This window comes from Neofelis nebulosa, chromosome 5 (genome assembly GCF_028018385.1).
Source record: "Neofelis nebulosa isolate mNeoNeb1 chromosome 5, mNeoNeb1.pri, whole genome shotgun sequence".
NCBI classification, from domain to species: Eukaryota; Metazoa; Chordata; class Mammalia; order Carnivora; family Felidae; genus Neofelis; species Neofelis nebulosa.
This window is the reverse complement of record NC_080786.1, coordinates 155680816-155696581: the sequence shown is the minus strand read 5'-3', so window position 1 is coordinate 155696581 and position 15766 is coordinate 155680816. Positions and strand designations below refer to the sequence as shown.

General features: G+C 59.1%; 1 protein-coding gene and 2 long non-coding RNA genes across 3 annotated transcripts in view; all 3 read right to left on the bottom strand.

Annotated features, from left to right (window-relative positions):
* The window catches only part of UMODL1 (uromodulin like 1), a 67854-nt gene extending 56202 nt beyond the window's left edge, over positions 1-11652 (bottom strand). The window contains exons 1-4 of the mRNA XM_058732086.1: positions 9391-11652; positions 9113-9314; positions 8676-8844; positions 4970-5212 (exon numbers count right to left, since the gene is read on the bottom strand). Coding sequence (XP_058588069.1) covers positions 4970-5212; positions 8676-8751 — 319 coding nt within the window. The 5' untranslated portion in view covers positions 8752-8844; positions 9113-9314; positions 9391-11652. The remainder of the gene's footprint in view (positions 1-4969; positions 5213-8675; positions 8845-9112; positions 9315-9390) is intronic.
* On the bottom strand, positions 969-1731 carry LOC131512895 (uncharacterized). Its single transcript, XR_009262368.1, has 2 exons — positions 1600-1731; positions 969-1273 (listed from the first exon to the last, which is right to left on the bottom strand). It is a non-coding gene; the product is annotated as an uncharacterized LOC131512895 (long non-coding RNA).
* Positions 11653-11718: 66 nt separating the features above from the next.
* Positions 11719-14584, bottom strand: LOC131512894 (uncharacterized). Its single transcript, XR_009262367.1, has 3 exons — positions 14417-14584; positions 13647-13788; positions 11719-12975 (listed from the first exon to the last, which is right to left on the bottom strand). It is a non-coding gene; the product is annotated as an uncharacterized LOC131512894 (long non-coding RNA).
* Positions 14585-15766: the final 1182 nt, after the last annotated feature.

The following is a 15766-nucleotide window of genomic DNA, read 5'->3' as shown; positions in this document are numbered from 1 at the left end:
CCCTCCCCCGCTTGTGCTCTGTCTGTCTCTCCCTCTCTCAAAAATAAACATTAAAAAATTTTTTTTTAAAAAAGCAAAATCCAAAAACAGCGTGACGTTGAATTAACAGCGATGCTCAGTGTTGGTTCCTGCGTTGGGACAAATGCACCATGGTAACGAAAGACGCTACCATCAGGGGAGCTGGGGCGGCTGTGCGGGATCTGTCTACTGTCTTGCCACCCTCTCTGTAAATCTGCAGCTATCCTAAACTAAGAGGTTTATTTACATGGAAAGAAAATAGGGGCCACCAAGAAAAACCGGCTCCCCAAAATGGCTGCCTGATCTCAACAGAAGTGATTTCAAGTTGAAGTCCATCTTAAATGGGCTGCCGCTGCCCCCCACCCCACCCCCCGTCCTCAGAGCTGGACGGCTTGCTGAGAGCCCAAGAGAACACTCAACAATTCCAACTTGGGGGAAAGTCAAAAATCTGCTTCTCCTTCCACTAACTCAACACAAACAATGAAACAGGACTGTCCAGTGCCTGGCAACCCGGGGTTAGTTACAGTTCAACGAGCCAGCCCGGAGCTTTCCGTCTGGGCAGCGGCACTGAAGCTCTCCCCAGGGCTCGGGATCTGATCGGCTCTGGAATAATCGTCCCGCCCGGCCTCCTTCCTCGGAGACCTCCTTCCCCAAAGGGGTCCTGGTCGTCAGCCTGGGGAGGCTCCCGGCCCCCTGGGGTCCTGGGCTTTCCCGTGAGCCTGCGGGAACCGGGGCCGTCTCTGCAGTTGGCGAGCATCGGCGGAGACGCTCCCAGGATTCATCATGAGTGAGTCACGCATCGGTCCACAGCACTGTTTGCAGCTTATGATACTCATCACGGCGTTCTTTATAATAAAGAGCTGGAAACAACGAGACGTGGAGTGGCAGGGGCTTGCTTAGTAAGTGCTGATACATCCGTCCATATGAGGCAATGCCATGTGGCCATTAAGTCATGCTGCGGCATAATATTTATTGACAGGACAGATGTTCCAGATACATTGCTAAGCGGTAAGAGCACAGCACAAAAAGTCTCGGCCAGGGTGACCATGCTTTTCTAGAATGTCTGCCCCGAATGAAGACTCCAAGAGAATATTGACGGTGGTCATTTGTGGGCAGTGGGCTAATGCTAATTTCTCTTTGTTCTTTTCTGTTTCCAGATTTCCTGCGCGGCTCGTGTATTCACTGTTGTAATTGTGTTAACAATTGCATGGAAGTAAAATCACGCGGGACCTATCGTTGCCTCCCCGGTGCTGGACTTAAAAGAAATAACGGGAAAAGCCGTGTAGACTGAAGGGAACATCGCCCGTGTACTCTACCTGCCTTCCCTTTCTAGATGGTTGGGTGCTGGGTGGGAGGGGACAGAAGCAGGCAGGTCTGAGGTTTCGCCACGGCCTGGGGGTAGGACTCCCAGCCCTTTGCGAAGATACAAGTCAGCCCGCACTCGGAGGGAAGAACCTTCTGCCCGCGTGTCCTCCCCAAGTTCCCAGGCTGCCCTCCCCCCTGCCCCCGGCTAACACAGGCACTGGCCCTGCCTTGTTCTGTGCAAATAACCAGCGGGGCTCCCGGGTCACTTAGAGAGACTTGTTCTGAAGAACCAGCCTGTCACCAGGCACCTCTGGACCAACTTTGATCCAAGGAGCCGAGCAAGCGTGGAGAAGGTCACGGTGCTCGCACAGCCAGCTGCGGGGTGGCACCAGGCCCTGGCACCACACAGGGGCCTTCCTGGGGAAGAGGCCCGAGCTCAGCGTCCGCCCCCCCCCCCACCTGCACCTGCCATGTTGACCCCCACCACCACCACCACGGCCCCTTCCTCCAATCTAACGGGGGGGTGGGGGGCCCAAAGCCCAAGTCCATGCCACCTCGGTCAAGTCACCTGCCTCCCCCGTCTGTGACTCCTTCTGCATAAAGGCAATGCTCCTGGCCATTGGTGACCAGGAATCTGTCCGGCCGGCCTGTCACAAAGGACACACTCACGGAAGGCCCCCTTCCCCTTCTCCTTCCTTGCAGGCTCCTGACGGCCTCCTCTCTACACTGCTGCTGGAATGATGCCTCGAAGGCCCAGGGGGACCCCAACCGCACTCAGTCACCTCTGAGGGGCCTCTAGTCCTCAGGGGAACTGTGGAGGCCTATAGAGCCTGGCCGGCTAAGATTTAAGGCGGGAAAGTTTGTAGCCCGGGAGACGGCTGGCTGGCTGAGAAGCAGCAAAGCAGACCAGGAAAACGGGTCTCCTTTGAAAGGTCAAGGCTGGAAGCAGCCTGTGGGGCAACATGTTTTCTCACCCTGTAAATGCTTAATCGAAAGCAAAACAGCCCCCTTCCTATGACGTATACACCGCCCCCGTCACGTTCCCCTCGCTGCCTGCACATCACTACCCTGATCGCACTGTTGCCCTGGATCACTTAGGAGTATGCTTTGTACCTGCTTTGGAAACTGCGCGTCCCTTTCCCCTGCACCCCTTGAAACGTACTGGTAAGATTCTCAGCAAAAACCGGAGAAGAGCTTTGCTCGGGGCGTCACCCCTAGAGCGCTTGGCCCCCTCGCCGTTTCCTTTCTCTGCTTCAGGGGTCTGGAGTAATCTGTCACCTGCCGCCCCAGGGTTTGCTGGTCAACCCGGCAGGGAAGCCTCCTCGTCCCGCTCCCCGTGTGTCCCCCGCCACAGCCCCGCCATTACCTGCAGCTTCCCAGAGAGCCCTGCCCGTGGGACTCTCTAACTAGAATGTTCTGGCCCTCTCCACACCTGGTGAGTTCCCAGTTAAAGGCGCCGAGACTCCAAAAGTGGGGTTGATGTCCCACGAGAGGCATTTCCTGGGGGCCGGCTTGTCGAAGGCAAGACAGATGGACAGCAGGTGGCGGGGAGGGGACGCCAGCCCTCCCTCTGCGAGCAGCCGCACAGAAAACACCAGTCAGCAGGACGGGGGCTGGGGGGGGCTCCTCCGGCCCCCGGACAGGTGACCTCACTAGTCGAGTGATCTTACAACAGCGAGCAGGTGGGAAGAGTGTGGCCTTCCCTGGTGAAAATGGTCAGAGCAGGGCTGCACCCACCTGCTACCTAACCGGGTCCTGAGCCTCCGTGCCAAGGTACCCACACTGGGTCCCCCACCACCCCCAGGAAGAGAGGTGCTCCCCACGGGGCTCCCTTCGTGCACGTGGCCCCGGAAGACAGTGAAAGCGGAAAACGGGCCAGTGTCTGCACGGGAAGGGACTCCCCAGATCCAGCACCTGGGCAGGACACCAGGGGACTCTTTAGGGCGCCAGTGGGAACAGCCAGGTGGCACCAGGCTGGGGGCCCTGGGGTCATACATCCCCACCTGGTTTTTATTGGTGGTGGCAGCGGGGTGATGGTGGGCAAGCATCAGCCATGCCCGTGGGGTTGCTTCGGGCGACCTGAGAATGGCGTGCTCGGCATGACTCAGGGAGCCAAGCCCACGCAGCCTTCTGGAAGGGCTGCCCCAACTACGTCCTACAGCCCCTGGGTGGGGAGGGGGCCGGTGCCCCTGGGTGCAGCGTCCAGGCCCCAGCCCGCTGCCATCCTGGCCATGGGCCCTGGGGGTGGGTCACGTGGGGTGCCCCTCCCAGACCCCCTAGACTGCCGCTGGGTGCCCGCTGGAGGCGGCAGACCTCATGCCTTGGGGTGGCCCCTCGGAACTCACTGGAGCCACATCCTTCCTACCTCCCCTCCCTGACTGGGTGGGGCCAGGGAGACCTTATGAGGCTCAGAAACTCATTTAGATCTGGTACTGACTCAAATGTAACAGCCACCGCCACCCACCCATGCACACACACCTGCATCCTTTCCCCTGGAAGAGGTCTTCTGGAACGTTCCCTCCGTGTCAGGAGGGCTCAGACAGTGGCGGGACACAGCCACACAGCGCGCCCTGGTAACGGCCCCAAGCTTCTTCCCAACAGCCCTGAGGAAGGAGGAGGACTTGGGGGCCCCAGGGGGTGAGAGGGGCCGAGGGGACCTTTCTGTCTCTTTCACACATGGAGGCTCGGATTAGGATTTCAGTTAAAGAAAGCATTCCACTGCAACTTTTAAAAAGAAAAGATTGCTCTCTCTCTCTCTCTCAAAAATAAATAAACATTAAAAAATTTTTAAAAAGCGGGGGACGCCTGGGGGGGGGGGCTCAGCCGGTTAAGCATCCGACTTCGGCTCAGGTCATGATCTCACAGTTCATGGGTTCGAGCCCCACATCAGGCTCCATGCTGATGGTTCCAAGCCTGGAGCCTGCTTCCGATTCTATGTCTCCCTCTCTCTCTGCCCCTCACCCACTCACACTCTGTCTCTCTCTTTCCCTCTTAAAAATAAATAAACATTGAAAAAAGTTAAAAGGAAAAGATCGGCTGTCAATATAGAGGAGATTTGCAGTGCTGGTTCTCAAACTCAGCTACGTGTTCAAATTGATCGAGAGCTTTAAAAAAAAAAAAATTCCAATGCCCCAGCGATGCCCCAGACCAACTCTATAAAAATCTCTGAGGACTGGACCCAGCCATCAGCGTTTCTAAAGCTGCCCAGGGGCCTTTGATGTGCAGCAGGCCTGAGAGCCACTGCGCCCAAACAGAAGTTCTCAAAGCGGGGTCCCCAGGGAGCATCGGTACCACCTGGGAACTTGTACTCCACTCCGACCCACGGGTTCCAAAATCTGTGGGGTGGACGAGCCATCCAGACAATCCTGATGCACGCCCCAGCTTGGGGACCATTGTTCCAGAAGGACCTAGTAGGTTCAGCTTGGGGACCATTGTTCCAGAAGGACCTAGTAGGTTCAGCTTGGGGACCATTGTTCCAGAAGGACCTAGTAGGTTCAGCTTGGGGACCATTGTTCCAGAAGGGCCTAGTAGGTTCAGGGCTAACGGTGTGCACAGCGACCGTCCTGAGTGTCATCAGGAGTCCTGGGGAGAGGACAAGGGAGCCACCCCTCCCTCCTCCCCCCACCCGCCGGCGCCCTGGACTCACGCGGGACGCAGTAGAGGCCCAGCTGCTCATAACCCCGACAGCAGTCGGTCACGTTCCTGGGCTGGGGGACGTCCACGGCCAGGTACTGAGTTCTGTACACCGTCTTGGGGCACCTCCTCCACGGGATCCACCCGCCACAGGGAGTGTAGGTCACGTGCGACGTGTGGACGGCCTCCACTTTCTGGACGTTTCGGGTCACGGTGTAGTTGCACAGCTGGAAACTCAGCAAGGAAAGGCCGTTTTCTGCGGGGGGGAGGGGAGGAGGGCAGGGATGGAGGGAGACAACAGAGAAAATTCGGGAATCAACTCGCTAGGAGGGGTTCTGGATAAGTCCTCCACTTCTGCAAGAGCGAGGGAATCAGGACCTCGGGCACCGGCAGAGCCCCCGGGCCTGCCCACCAGGCAATCACGTGAAGCGGGAGGAACGAGGCGTAAGGGGGACCTACACGCCCAGCAGTCCCCTCTGCAGAGCCCGGAGATGCCACCGGGTCCGATCCATGCTTCCTGCAGCCCAGGGGCGGACCGCACGCCGAAGACATGGAGTGGGGGGCTCCGGCTTCTGGGGCTCATGCGCCACGCCCCCTGGTTCAGCGGGCTGGAGCGTCCTGAATCGCCCCTGAATCTCCACGAGCCCCGGGTATGCCGCACGTGGAACGCGCTCACGCCCGTTCCCCCCAGTAAATATGCATGAAGGGCTGCCCCTCGCCAGGCCCAGATGGCAGCGACAGTTGGCATGGGGCGGAAGGGTAAATAAACGATGCTTCGAGCACACGTGAGAAGTTCACAGGTGGCAAATTAGCGCAGATGGGCGATGAGAGCACCGCGCCCCCTGGAGGACGACATCCACCTGCCGCTGTGTCTCTGGCCTGGAGCCCCCTTGCTGCGCACAGACGCCCGTGGCCCCTGTCCCTCCGTCTGCACGATCGTGGGGTCCTCAAGACCCCGAGGCACCCCCTACCTTCACCAGCCTGGGTCGTGGGGCGCCCGTGTGCCCACGGAGCCTCTGTGGTAGCAGGAATTGTTACGGGCTGAATTGTGTCCCCACCCACCCTTCCGAAATTCATGTGTTGAAGTTCTGGAAATAGGTTTTGGCAGATATATTTAGTTAAGAGGAGATTATGCTGCAGTAGGGTGGCCCCAATCCATGATGACTGGTGTCCTCACAAAAGGGGGAATTTGGACACAGAGACAGACACGCAAACGGGAGGGCGCCACGTGAGGCGCTACCTCGACCGAGCAAGGGTGCCAGGGTCTCCAGAAAACCCCCGGAAGCGGCGAAGAGAACGGAGCGGATTCCTCCGGAGAACCCAGCCCTGCGCACGCCTTGATCTCGGACTCCTGGCCTCCAGAGCAGGGAGGGACTAAATCGCTACTGTTTGAGACTCCACTGTGGTGCTGTGTCGGGGCAACCCCAGGGAGCTAACGCTTAGCAGCGAGCCTGGGGCTCTGCCCTCAGGAGCCCTCCGTGTAGGAGGAAGGAATCAGATACTTACTTAACCTCTGAGCTCTAAGCTTTGTGCAACTGTGCAGCCGCAGGGGAGGCGCTCAATATTATAGCGTCTACCCCTCCGTGGGAAGCTGGGTTTCTGGGAGCAGCTGCGAGATGGCAGCAGAAATAACCTGCATCACCAAAACTAGGACAGCACCCAAAAGACTCCCTCCTTGGCCTCACAGCATCCCACGAGCATGCAGAAAGCAAGACTTCGGGGGCTGGTGACCCCCGGGGAGAAATGGGGCCGAGCCAGCCGTCCGGCTCAGGCTGATGAGGGAGCCTGCAGCCTTACTCCGGGCAGAACGCGGTGCTGAATCCCAGCACCCAGGGCGAGCCCACTCCGAAGCCACGTGAGCCAAGGGGCTGTCTCCCAGTCGACACTGCGGGTGGCAGGGCCTCTGGGAAAGGACATCACCTGCTGCCGCTTGTCCCCAAGGGGATCGGTTACAGCGCGCTTTGGAGAGGAATGGGGAGGCCCTCGTACCTGGGGTTGGGCAGCAGAAACCAGCTTCCCAGGCCAGGTGATGGCCCAGAGCTTGGATGTCACTTGGATGAGGGACTGGAGAGGCCACTCACCGAGTGATGGTGCCGAGCAAGACAGAGCCCGAGGCTTCCCGCACTAAGAATTTGGCAAGGTGGCTCTAGATTTTGTTTTGCATCTGAAACCAAAGAGGAGATGCCAACCACTAATGAAGGTTACATTTCCCCAGCCTCTAGAGAGCCGCTGTCTCCATCCAGTCATGACAAGGTCCCAGCTGAGCATCAGCAGAGCCTTCCTGCACGCAAAAGTGCGCACACACACACACACATACACACGTCTCCCCCGAAAGTGCATTTGGGATCTATTTGTTTTGTTTTGTTTTTTGCTTTTCCCAGGGGACACCAGGTCCTCTGGATCCTGGTTCCTTGGCAGAGCCCAGAGGAGAAACCTTAGAACAATTCCTCCCTGTTCTGTAAATCCTTCCAGGAGCCACCAGCATGGGAGTCGGGAGTCCCGGGTTTTAGTCTCAGAGGTGGGAAACCTTATCACGCCGGAGTGAGTGTCATCCTGGGGTCAGAAGATCCGAATTCGCACCCGCTTCCCCGAACACCAGTTGTGTGATTCTGAGCTCGTTTCACGCCCTCCCAGTGACCCCATCCCATGGTCAAATACTATCCGTGCCCCCCGGAAGGAAGTAAATGGAACTTCGCCTGTAACAGCAGCATGTGGCACATGACAGCAGGTGGCTGAGCAGCCCTGATGTGACACTGAGCCTCTGCCCCCCGCCCCGGGTCCCCACAGGCACCGTGAGGGAGGGGCTCGTGAAGTCCCTCCGGTCATTTCCAGCTTCTCGAGCCTCCCGCTCTTACCGCGACTGAGCTGCAGCCTTCACACGTTACCCAGTCCGCAGGGATAGTCAAGGGAAAGAAATCACCACCCCAAATTCTGCTCGTGGCGGAACAAACTTTAAACCAGTGCTAAGCCGCAGTTGACTGTGGAGCCTGTGTGAATTCCCAGCTGAGTAAGACAGATTTCAAAAGCAAATGATTTCAGAGGTTTGCGATCTCACGGCTCCAAAATCCCGGGCTTCAAAAACCTGACCTGCCTCAAGCAGGAACGTGTGCCCGGCAAACGCTTGGGGCAGGTGCCCTCGCTGGGCTCCTTGCTGTCCCGTTGGCCCCTTTGCACCCTCGTGGACCGAGGAAACTCGGGCTGGTGGAGCCCAAGTGGGGGGACCTGGCAGTAAGAGCCCACTTCACAAGCCGGAGCCTGCCTGGCAGGGGAAGAAGGTTCGAGCCAGGGCCCGTGGCAATTCAGCTCACTGCCAGCTGGGTGGCCTCCGGCGAGTGCCTGACCACTCTGGGTCTCCCTCTCCTTACCCGCGAGTAGGGGACTCCAACCCTCCGAGGCTCGGGAGACTTCGATTCCGAGCCTCTAAGGACACACCCGTCAGTGTGGCCTGCGGACCCGCAGCAGAAATGCACAGTTCCGGGCCCCACCCCAGACCCGCCGACTTGGAATCTGCGTTTAAACACCATCGACGCCCAGCTGACTCAGGGGCACACACACTGCCTCTTTTGTGGCCACCAGAAAGTTTGGCAAAATGGAAACGACACCACCTCTCGAAGCAGATGCGTCTTTGTGGGGCCCCCCCTCACGAGACCCCCTCCCCGGGAGCCGCCACCCCCCCTCTGCTCCTCCAGCATCCCCCATGCTGAGCCCAGAGCCCTTACCTGTAAAGCCGCTGGCCTGGCTCAGGCCCACCGTGCTGACCAGAGCCAGCAGGGCCAGCCCGAGGGTCCCGAGCATGGTCGTCGGAGGCAGTGCGGCTCTAGGCCTCTCCTGGGCGGCTACACAAAGGGGTCTGGGCCACTGGGGCCTGGAGAAAGGGCCCTTCTGTTCCTGCTGGCGGTGGCGATGGCTTCAGAGAGCGTGCTCCGGGGGAACGGTCCCTTATGCCTGCTTGTTAACACCCGCCACCAGCGCGGCCGTGTCCCTCGGGGGGCCCGCGTGGCACAGCCCATTCTCGCAGCAGACAGATTGCATCTTTCGGGAAAGGTGAGTACCCAACCGCCAGGCGGCATCGCTAGGTCCCATCTCGTTGTTACGCAGAAAACACATTTCAGACCCAGATCTGACTCCCTCCATCAAGCACAAGGTATTCTCTTACCGTATCGTCGCAAACTGGCAGGAGAAAACAGCACCAAATCAAAGTGGTACATCAGATTCAGCAAAGCGTCCTTCACACCGCTGGACAATACGGATCAAAGCCATAAAAATGTTCATAGGCCGGAACCCAGAGACCTCTTCCCGGGCAGTGATCTGAGGGCCGCGAAGCGGCAGTCTCAGAGACGTCCGTTCCCGGTCAGCATCTAAAAGGGAAAAGCGTCAAAGTGGGCCACCACGGGAGAGCAGGAACGTAACTCATCACCGAGCACCCAGACGCACCAACATGGACACCGGCGGGCTCGCCACAAAGATGGCGGTACAGCCGCTCACGGCGTAAAGTCGGAACAGTCCCCACAAAGCCATCTCCACGAGGACACAATTCTGTTCGCTCCCGTGAACAGGGGCGCGAGGCAGACAGAGCCAGAGGAGTGAAAAACGGAGCGGGTGATGGGGCTTCAGCCGACGTAGGTTTTATCTCGGTGGCCGCCACGCCCGGTGTGTGCGTTTGGCATGTAAGTTTCACACGAGGTACTTTCTCGTGGGTGAAGCCATCCTCGTCGCCCGTCAGGCTGTCTTTCGCTGCTTGGTTGGCACCGAAGCTGGAGCCCGTTAGCGCCAGGTCAAGACCTCACTAGTTCCGCTGGGAAGACTCTCAGGGAAGGTAACCAAGATCCGTCTTGGCCGGAGGGTTCAGAGGTGTTATTCCCCTGGCGCTCTCACCACAACCCAGGCCTTCCAGAAAGGGACCTTCCAGCCTAACTCCCACAGCACCGTTGCTACACCTCCTATCCTCAGTAGGTTAACCGCTAGGATGACGGACGGCCGCGTTTGCGCGGTTAGTGATTACAGGACAGATTCCAGGACAACAACAACAACGAGGAGGTGGAAACAATCGGGCAGCGGAGGGGCTCAGCGCGAGCGTCTTGGAAGGCAGTGCCCTCTGCAGAAAGCCGGTAGTCGGGATTGACTCAGAAACCGCTGGGATTAAAAAAAAAAAAAAAAAAAAGTTTCAATACGAAAAGAGTACATCTTGGAGCTATAACGCAATAGTCGAGAAAAGACGGGATTTAATCAGCACCAGCGATAAATGAAAAAGCCTGAACGTTTAAACATGTGAGATGAATCTGTTTTGCGATATTCGTCTATTTCTGGGAGCCGTGACCGCTGTCACGGACGAGAGCGTCTATAAAATAGGAAGGTGCGGTCACACCTTTACATTCTAAAACTGGAAAGTGGTCCTGTGTGCTATTTTCTCGCACGTTCAGAACTGCTACTCTATGGGGTGGATCCCTTGCTCCCATTGCACAGATACGGAAACTGAGGGTCAGAGAGGCCACACAGCCAGCGACTGGAAGATTCAGTCCTGAAGCCCGAGTTCTTCGCACATCACTCCCTGTCTGGCCAAGGTTCCAACCGGGAGAACGCCCAGCCGGAGGCCCCAAGAGAGCCGAGCGAGGTCAAGACATCTCTCCGGCTGAGCACTTCGTGCTGATTTGGAATTGTCCACGAAGCGTTGTCACAACGTGCTTTCCCTTGGTATCAAAACTCACGTGATTCTAAGAAACTCTCAAAAGTGACCGTCTGTTTCGAGCTGGGTCCTCCCTCACCCTCCTTTTGTTACAAGCACAAACAGAAAACCATGTGCGGCCTTTTCACTCCAACCGCAGTGAGGTATTTCCTTCCAGCTACTATTTACGCATGTTTTTCTGCATGACGGCCGCAGGGTTTTTCCACGTTCTTCTTTTCCATGTAAACGCTCTGAGGACAAAATAACCACGCACCGCAACGTGGCGGGGAGAGGGGAGTCTCTCCAGGACGCCACGCCCATGACTTCAAGAAGGGTCTGGTCACGTGTCCATCGGGCAAAGAGCCCCCGCCCCCAGGCCCCTGCGAGGAAACCCCGGCATCTTGCCCAACACGGGGCCCAAGAACTAGGGATCTCAGGGGGATTGCTAGTGCACTGTGACGCTCGTTCACACGCACACGCGCACACGCGCACGCATCCATGCGTGTAGACAGGCACGTTGACACTCACGTGAGCTCACGCGCGCGCACACCCAGGCACACTCGCTCGCACTCGCGCGTGCACGTACAGTGCAGGTGCTTGCACGCTCACCCTGTTGCCTGTGCGCACGCACACACTCCCAGGTGCTTGCACACCCACACTCTAACGTGAGCGGGTGCAGACGTGCCCCCTGCCTGCACGCTTTCGCGCTTGTGTGTGCATGCACACGTGCCGACACACACGCCTGCTCGCTCATACACAGGCACACACACCCACGGGATGCCGATGTGCTTCCTGTCCCTGGAACGTGTCTCCAAGGACGTGAGCGGCGCCCAAGCTGGCCCCCCCCCCCCCCCCCCCCCGCCTGCCCTCTCCAGCTGCAGGAAGAGGGTGAACGGACCTCACCGGCACCTTCTCATCTCAGGCTCTGAGGTCCCTCGTCCTGTGAACGACAGACCCCACCACAAAATCACCACTGTCGTTACCCTGCGGGCCAAAACGTATGTGCCCCCAGCGCTGTCCTAGGACGCGGCAATCTCGTCCCAAGGGATGGTGTGAGCGGCCCCGGGGAGAGGGGCTCGCCACAGCGGTCTAGGGCAGGGGTGACACGAGGGGTGACATTGCTCACAGCCCCCTTTCCGGAATCCTGCTCAACACGCAGCCTTGACAACGACCATCTATCTGGTGGAACGTGCCTCCCTGCCTCACCCGGCCTCGGGCTGGGGGGACGATAGTGCGGGGGGACACACAGGTGGCAGGGTGTCCTGCAGGCGTGGGGGCTTGCCGTGGGACCTCCCCCCGGGGTCCCGGCTGCAGGGTCAGGTCCCTGTGGGAACTGGGGGCTCTGGGCAGGGGCGGCGTGGGGTCTGCTCTGTTCCCTGCCAATTGGCTGGGACCGCGCTGGGGGTGGGGGGAGGCGCCTTCGGCTCTAAGGGGAGCTGGGCGGGGCTACCTCCAGGGTCAAGGGCTGGAGAGGAGCCCAGTGAGGCTGAGGCTGTAAGAAGGTCGGGTTCAGAGGTTCGGATCCAACCCAGGCTGTGTTACCCAGAATGGTGTTTCCTGGGGGCGTGGTGTCCCCAGGAGGGGCCTTTTGAAAACGCAGATAACTTCTTGGCGGGGGGGGGCTCAGGTGAGAGCTTGAGGACCCCAACGACATCCTTGCAAACACCCGAGGACCCTCTGGCGGGGGCGGCTCGGCCAGAAAATCGCTCTGGACAGGGCAGGGAAGCTGGCCTCCCTGGGACCCACCCCTCTGGAGAACCAACAACAAAATGACACCACCCACCGCGTGACAGCCCCCAAAGCCTTCTGAAGAGTTCTCAGGGCCTCCCTTGTTTTCGCTGTGGCCGTGTTCTTCCTCGTCCCACGGGCATCTACACGCAAACACACACGCATTTTTTATCCTTGCCTTACGTTTTCCTTTTGTGTTTAGCGTTGCAGATCCCGTAGATGCTGCTGCTCAGAACCCCAGTCCTGTTGATCAGGATGCACACTTTCTGTCCAAGCCTGAATGAAGCCATGCTCTCCTTACGGCGGGAAGATCCCCGTGGCCCAGGGAATAAGGCTGCCCCATGGAGCTCAGGTGCCACGGAGACACACAGGGGAGGTAGGTGAGGGCGCTGCTTCTGCAGAGGGCATCCCAGCAGAGCGACCCCCTCCGTGAGAAGTGCCAGCCTTCACTGCCCTTGTGACGACCCTCCAGAGTGCTCTTGGGGGTTTGGGGTCAGTGCTGGGGGAGTGGGATCCGGAAACTGTGGCTTTGGCCACGATTGACCTCACTGCGGTGCCCAGCTTGATTGTGAGGCTGTGGCTGGTCACTGCCCTGGGCTGTGCTCTAAAGATGTTCCATGAGGAAGGGTCTGAAAGAAGGAAGACGAGTGCAGAATAAGAACGAGCTGCCCAGAAACTCGGGGATGCCGGATAGAGGGCGGGCGGCCCGGGGAGCAGGTGTCCTGTGGCCTGTGGTCCACACTGCGGCCCACCAGCCTGCTTCTGGAAAGATTTCGGCTTTAATTACGGCTCTGAGAGGCCTTGTGTGCACGCCCCTCCTACTTGGGGCAAAGCCACCCCTGGGGGCGGAGGGGAGGATTCTCAGAAGCAGAGGGCCCCCACCAGGGGGCGGGTCAAGTCTGTGGCTTTCACCCCTGCCCGCCCTAAGGACAGTGTCACCCAGGTGCCCGGCCTGCCTGGGACCGAGGCATCTCTCAGGATGTGGGACTTTCGCTACGAACACCGCGGAGTCCCCGTGAAAACCAGATGAGTGTGTCGACTGCTGTGAAGCTCTTTAAGAAATTCCAGCCCCCACCTCCCAACCCAGGAAAGGGGCCCAGCATCTCTGGGGGAGGGAGAGGACCCCTTTCTTTAAGGCATCTGGGGGAATTTCAAGGGGCAGCAAGGTGGACAGCCGGTGACCCAGTCCAGACCCTGGACGGTTTGCCAATAAGGAAATAAAAGTGGGGTGCCCTCGGTGAGGGGGCATAAAAAGATATGTCCACGTTCTAACCCCCGGTGCCTGTGAATGTAAACCTACTTGGAGGCGGAGTCTTTGCAGACGCGATTAACAGAAGGGTCCTGGGATGAGGTCCTCCTGGATCCAGGGTGGGTCCTAAATCTGATGACCGGGTGTCCTCATAAGAGCAGGGGGGCCAACGGGAGACGCACAGAGGGGGAGGCTGTGGACGGACAGAGGCAGAGGTCGAAGGGAGGGGTCTGCAAGCCAAGGCTGGTGGCAGCGCTTGGAGACTGGACGAAGCGAGGAAGGACCCTCCCTCTGAGCCTCCAGGAGAAACCGCCCCTGCCCACGTCTTTCATCACGCCCCCCTCCCCCACTGCCCCGCCCCCATGGGCCCCCCAGTTCCGGCAGAGATTTTGGGGGCGAACGGGAAGAGACGGCATGCGTGGGATCCGTGGGTGGGTAATCACATCATCGCTGCAGGAAGTGTGTCCGTCAGTCTAAAATAACATGGCCAGGTTTCCACCCCTTCCAGGCTCAGGGGTTTCTGCCCTTTGCAGGGCTGCAGGGAAACCTTCGGGAAACATCTCCAAAGGTGATCCATGCTAGGTGTTTCCCGGTGTGGTTGACTGCCCAGCTCGCATTCCTTCCCTGCCGACCACAGCAGGAAAAATCCCTCCCTTTGATCTACTGGGTCTGTAACGCCTTCACCCCACCAGAAAGGCGCCTTTCCCCTCCTCTGGCAGGAATCTGTTATCTCAGCCACATCTGGGCGGCTCCCCACGGGGTCACGGGCCACTGGGCCTGCCCCACAAGGCTTCTCTGCAAACCCCGCCACTTTCACTTACAAAATCTCTCCCAACATCTCGTTCTTGTACCATCTACTGTGAGTGGTTTCAGAGAGTGCTGTTTTTGTCCCGAGGCCTTCATCCTGCCTGGAGGGCCCTGGGTTCAGCACAGCTTGGGAGCAGGGCCTGGGGGGAAAGTGCCGGAAGGGCCAGCATCGGGGCATTCAGGCCCCAGCCTGGTCCCAGCCCACTGGGTCCATCTCACTCCCCGGTCCCCGTGAGCAGCTCGGGGCCTGGTTCCCCAGCAGCCCCAGGGGACACCGGAAGCTGCTGGGGACACGTGTGGGGCCGGGGCGAGGTCACTGTTCCTTACGTGGGCAGACGCATGCCTTCTCTCTCGGACACGTCCAGCCCTGCCGGCTTCAGCTTCTGACACTGCTCAGCCAGAGGCCGGAAACAGGAAGTGAGAATGGCGGGGGGGGGGGGGGGGTGCTGTCGATACAGAGAGTTCGCGGTTGAGAACAATCAAAGCTACAAGAGAGGAGAGGACACGAGAGGCAAATCGGCAGCACGCATCACTGGATGTCCTGGATGGTGGGTCTTTTCACCGACAACCTGTTTGCAGAGTCAGCTCCTCACCTGTTCGCGCATTCACGCCCCAGCCGTCCCCACGCCCTTCTGGGACACCCCGGGAGCTCAGGACCCAGACCCAGAAAGCCTCCCAGTCTGTTGTGGGTTACGCCACGTCCCCCAGGAAGCAATGGTCAAGCCTACCCGGGTAGCTGTGAAATGGGGCCTTTGCAGATGCAACTGAGCTAAGACGAGGTTATGCTGGCTTAGGGTGGACCTAAGTCCAACTGGACTGTGTCCTTGTAGAGGGAAAGGCCGTGTGACAACAGAGGCGGGGATGGCAGTGAGAAGAGCCTAGCCCCACAGAAGCGATCGCGGCCCTGCGACACCTGGGTTCGGGGCTTCCGGCCTCCAGGCTGGGAAAGAACACATTTGCCCTGGTTTGTGGTGCTTTCCTGGCGGGAGTGATCCAGCAGAAAGTGTGATGCCCAAGGTGGACATTGAACAGGTTCCCAAGCAGTCATTTGCCACGGTAGGTATGTCGCCACGGATGAACGCCGAGACCTGCGGGGAGCGGACACGGCCCGCGAAGGCTGTGGGCCAGGACCTCGATTCCTGTAAGGAACCTGTCGGGGGGGGGGGGATGGTCCCTGAGGCTCAGAGGGGGCGGGGCCTCCCGGAGTCCCCGTCCTTCCAGCCGTCACCCGGGGTAGCGTGGCATCGGAGGCCCACGCCTCTCCTGGAGTAGGCATCACCCCCTGCACCTGTGCGCAAGGTGCTGACCCCTCAGGGGCATGAGACGGGGCCTCCGTGTCCCTCAGGGCCGGGTCAGAAGAGATA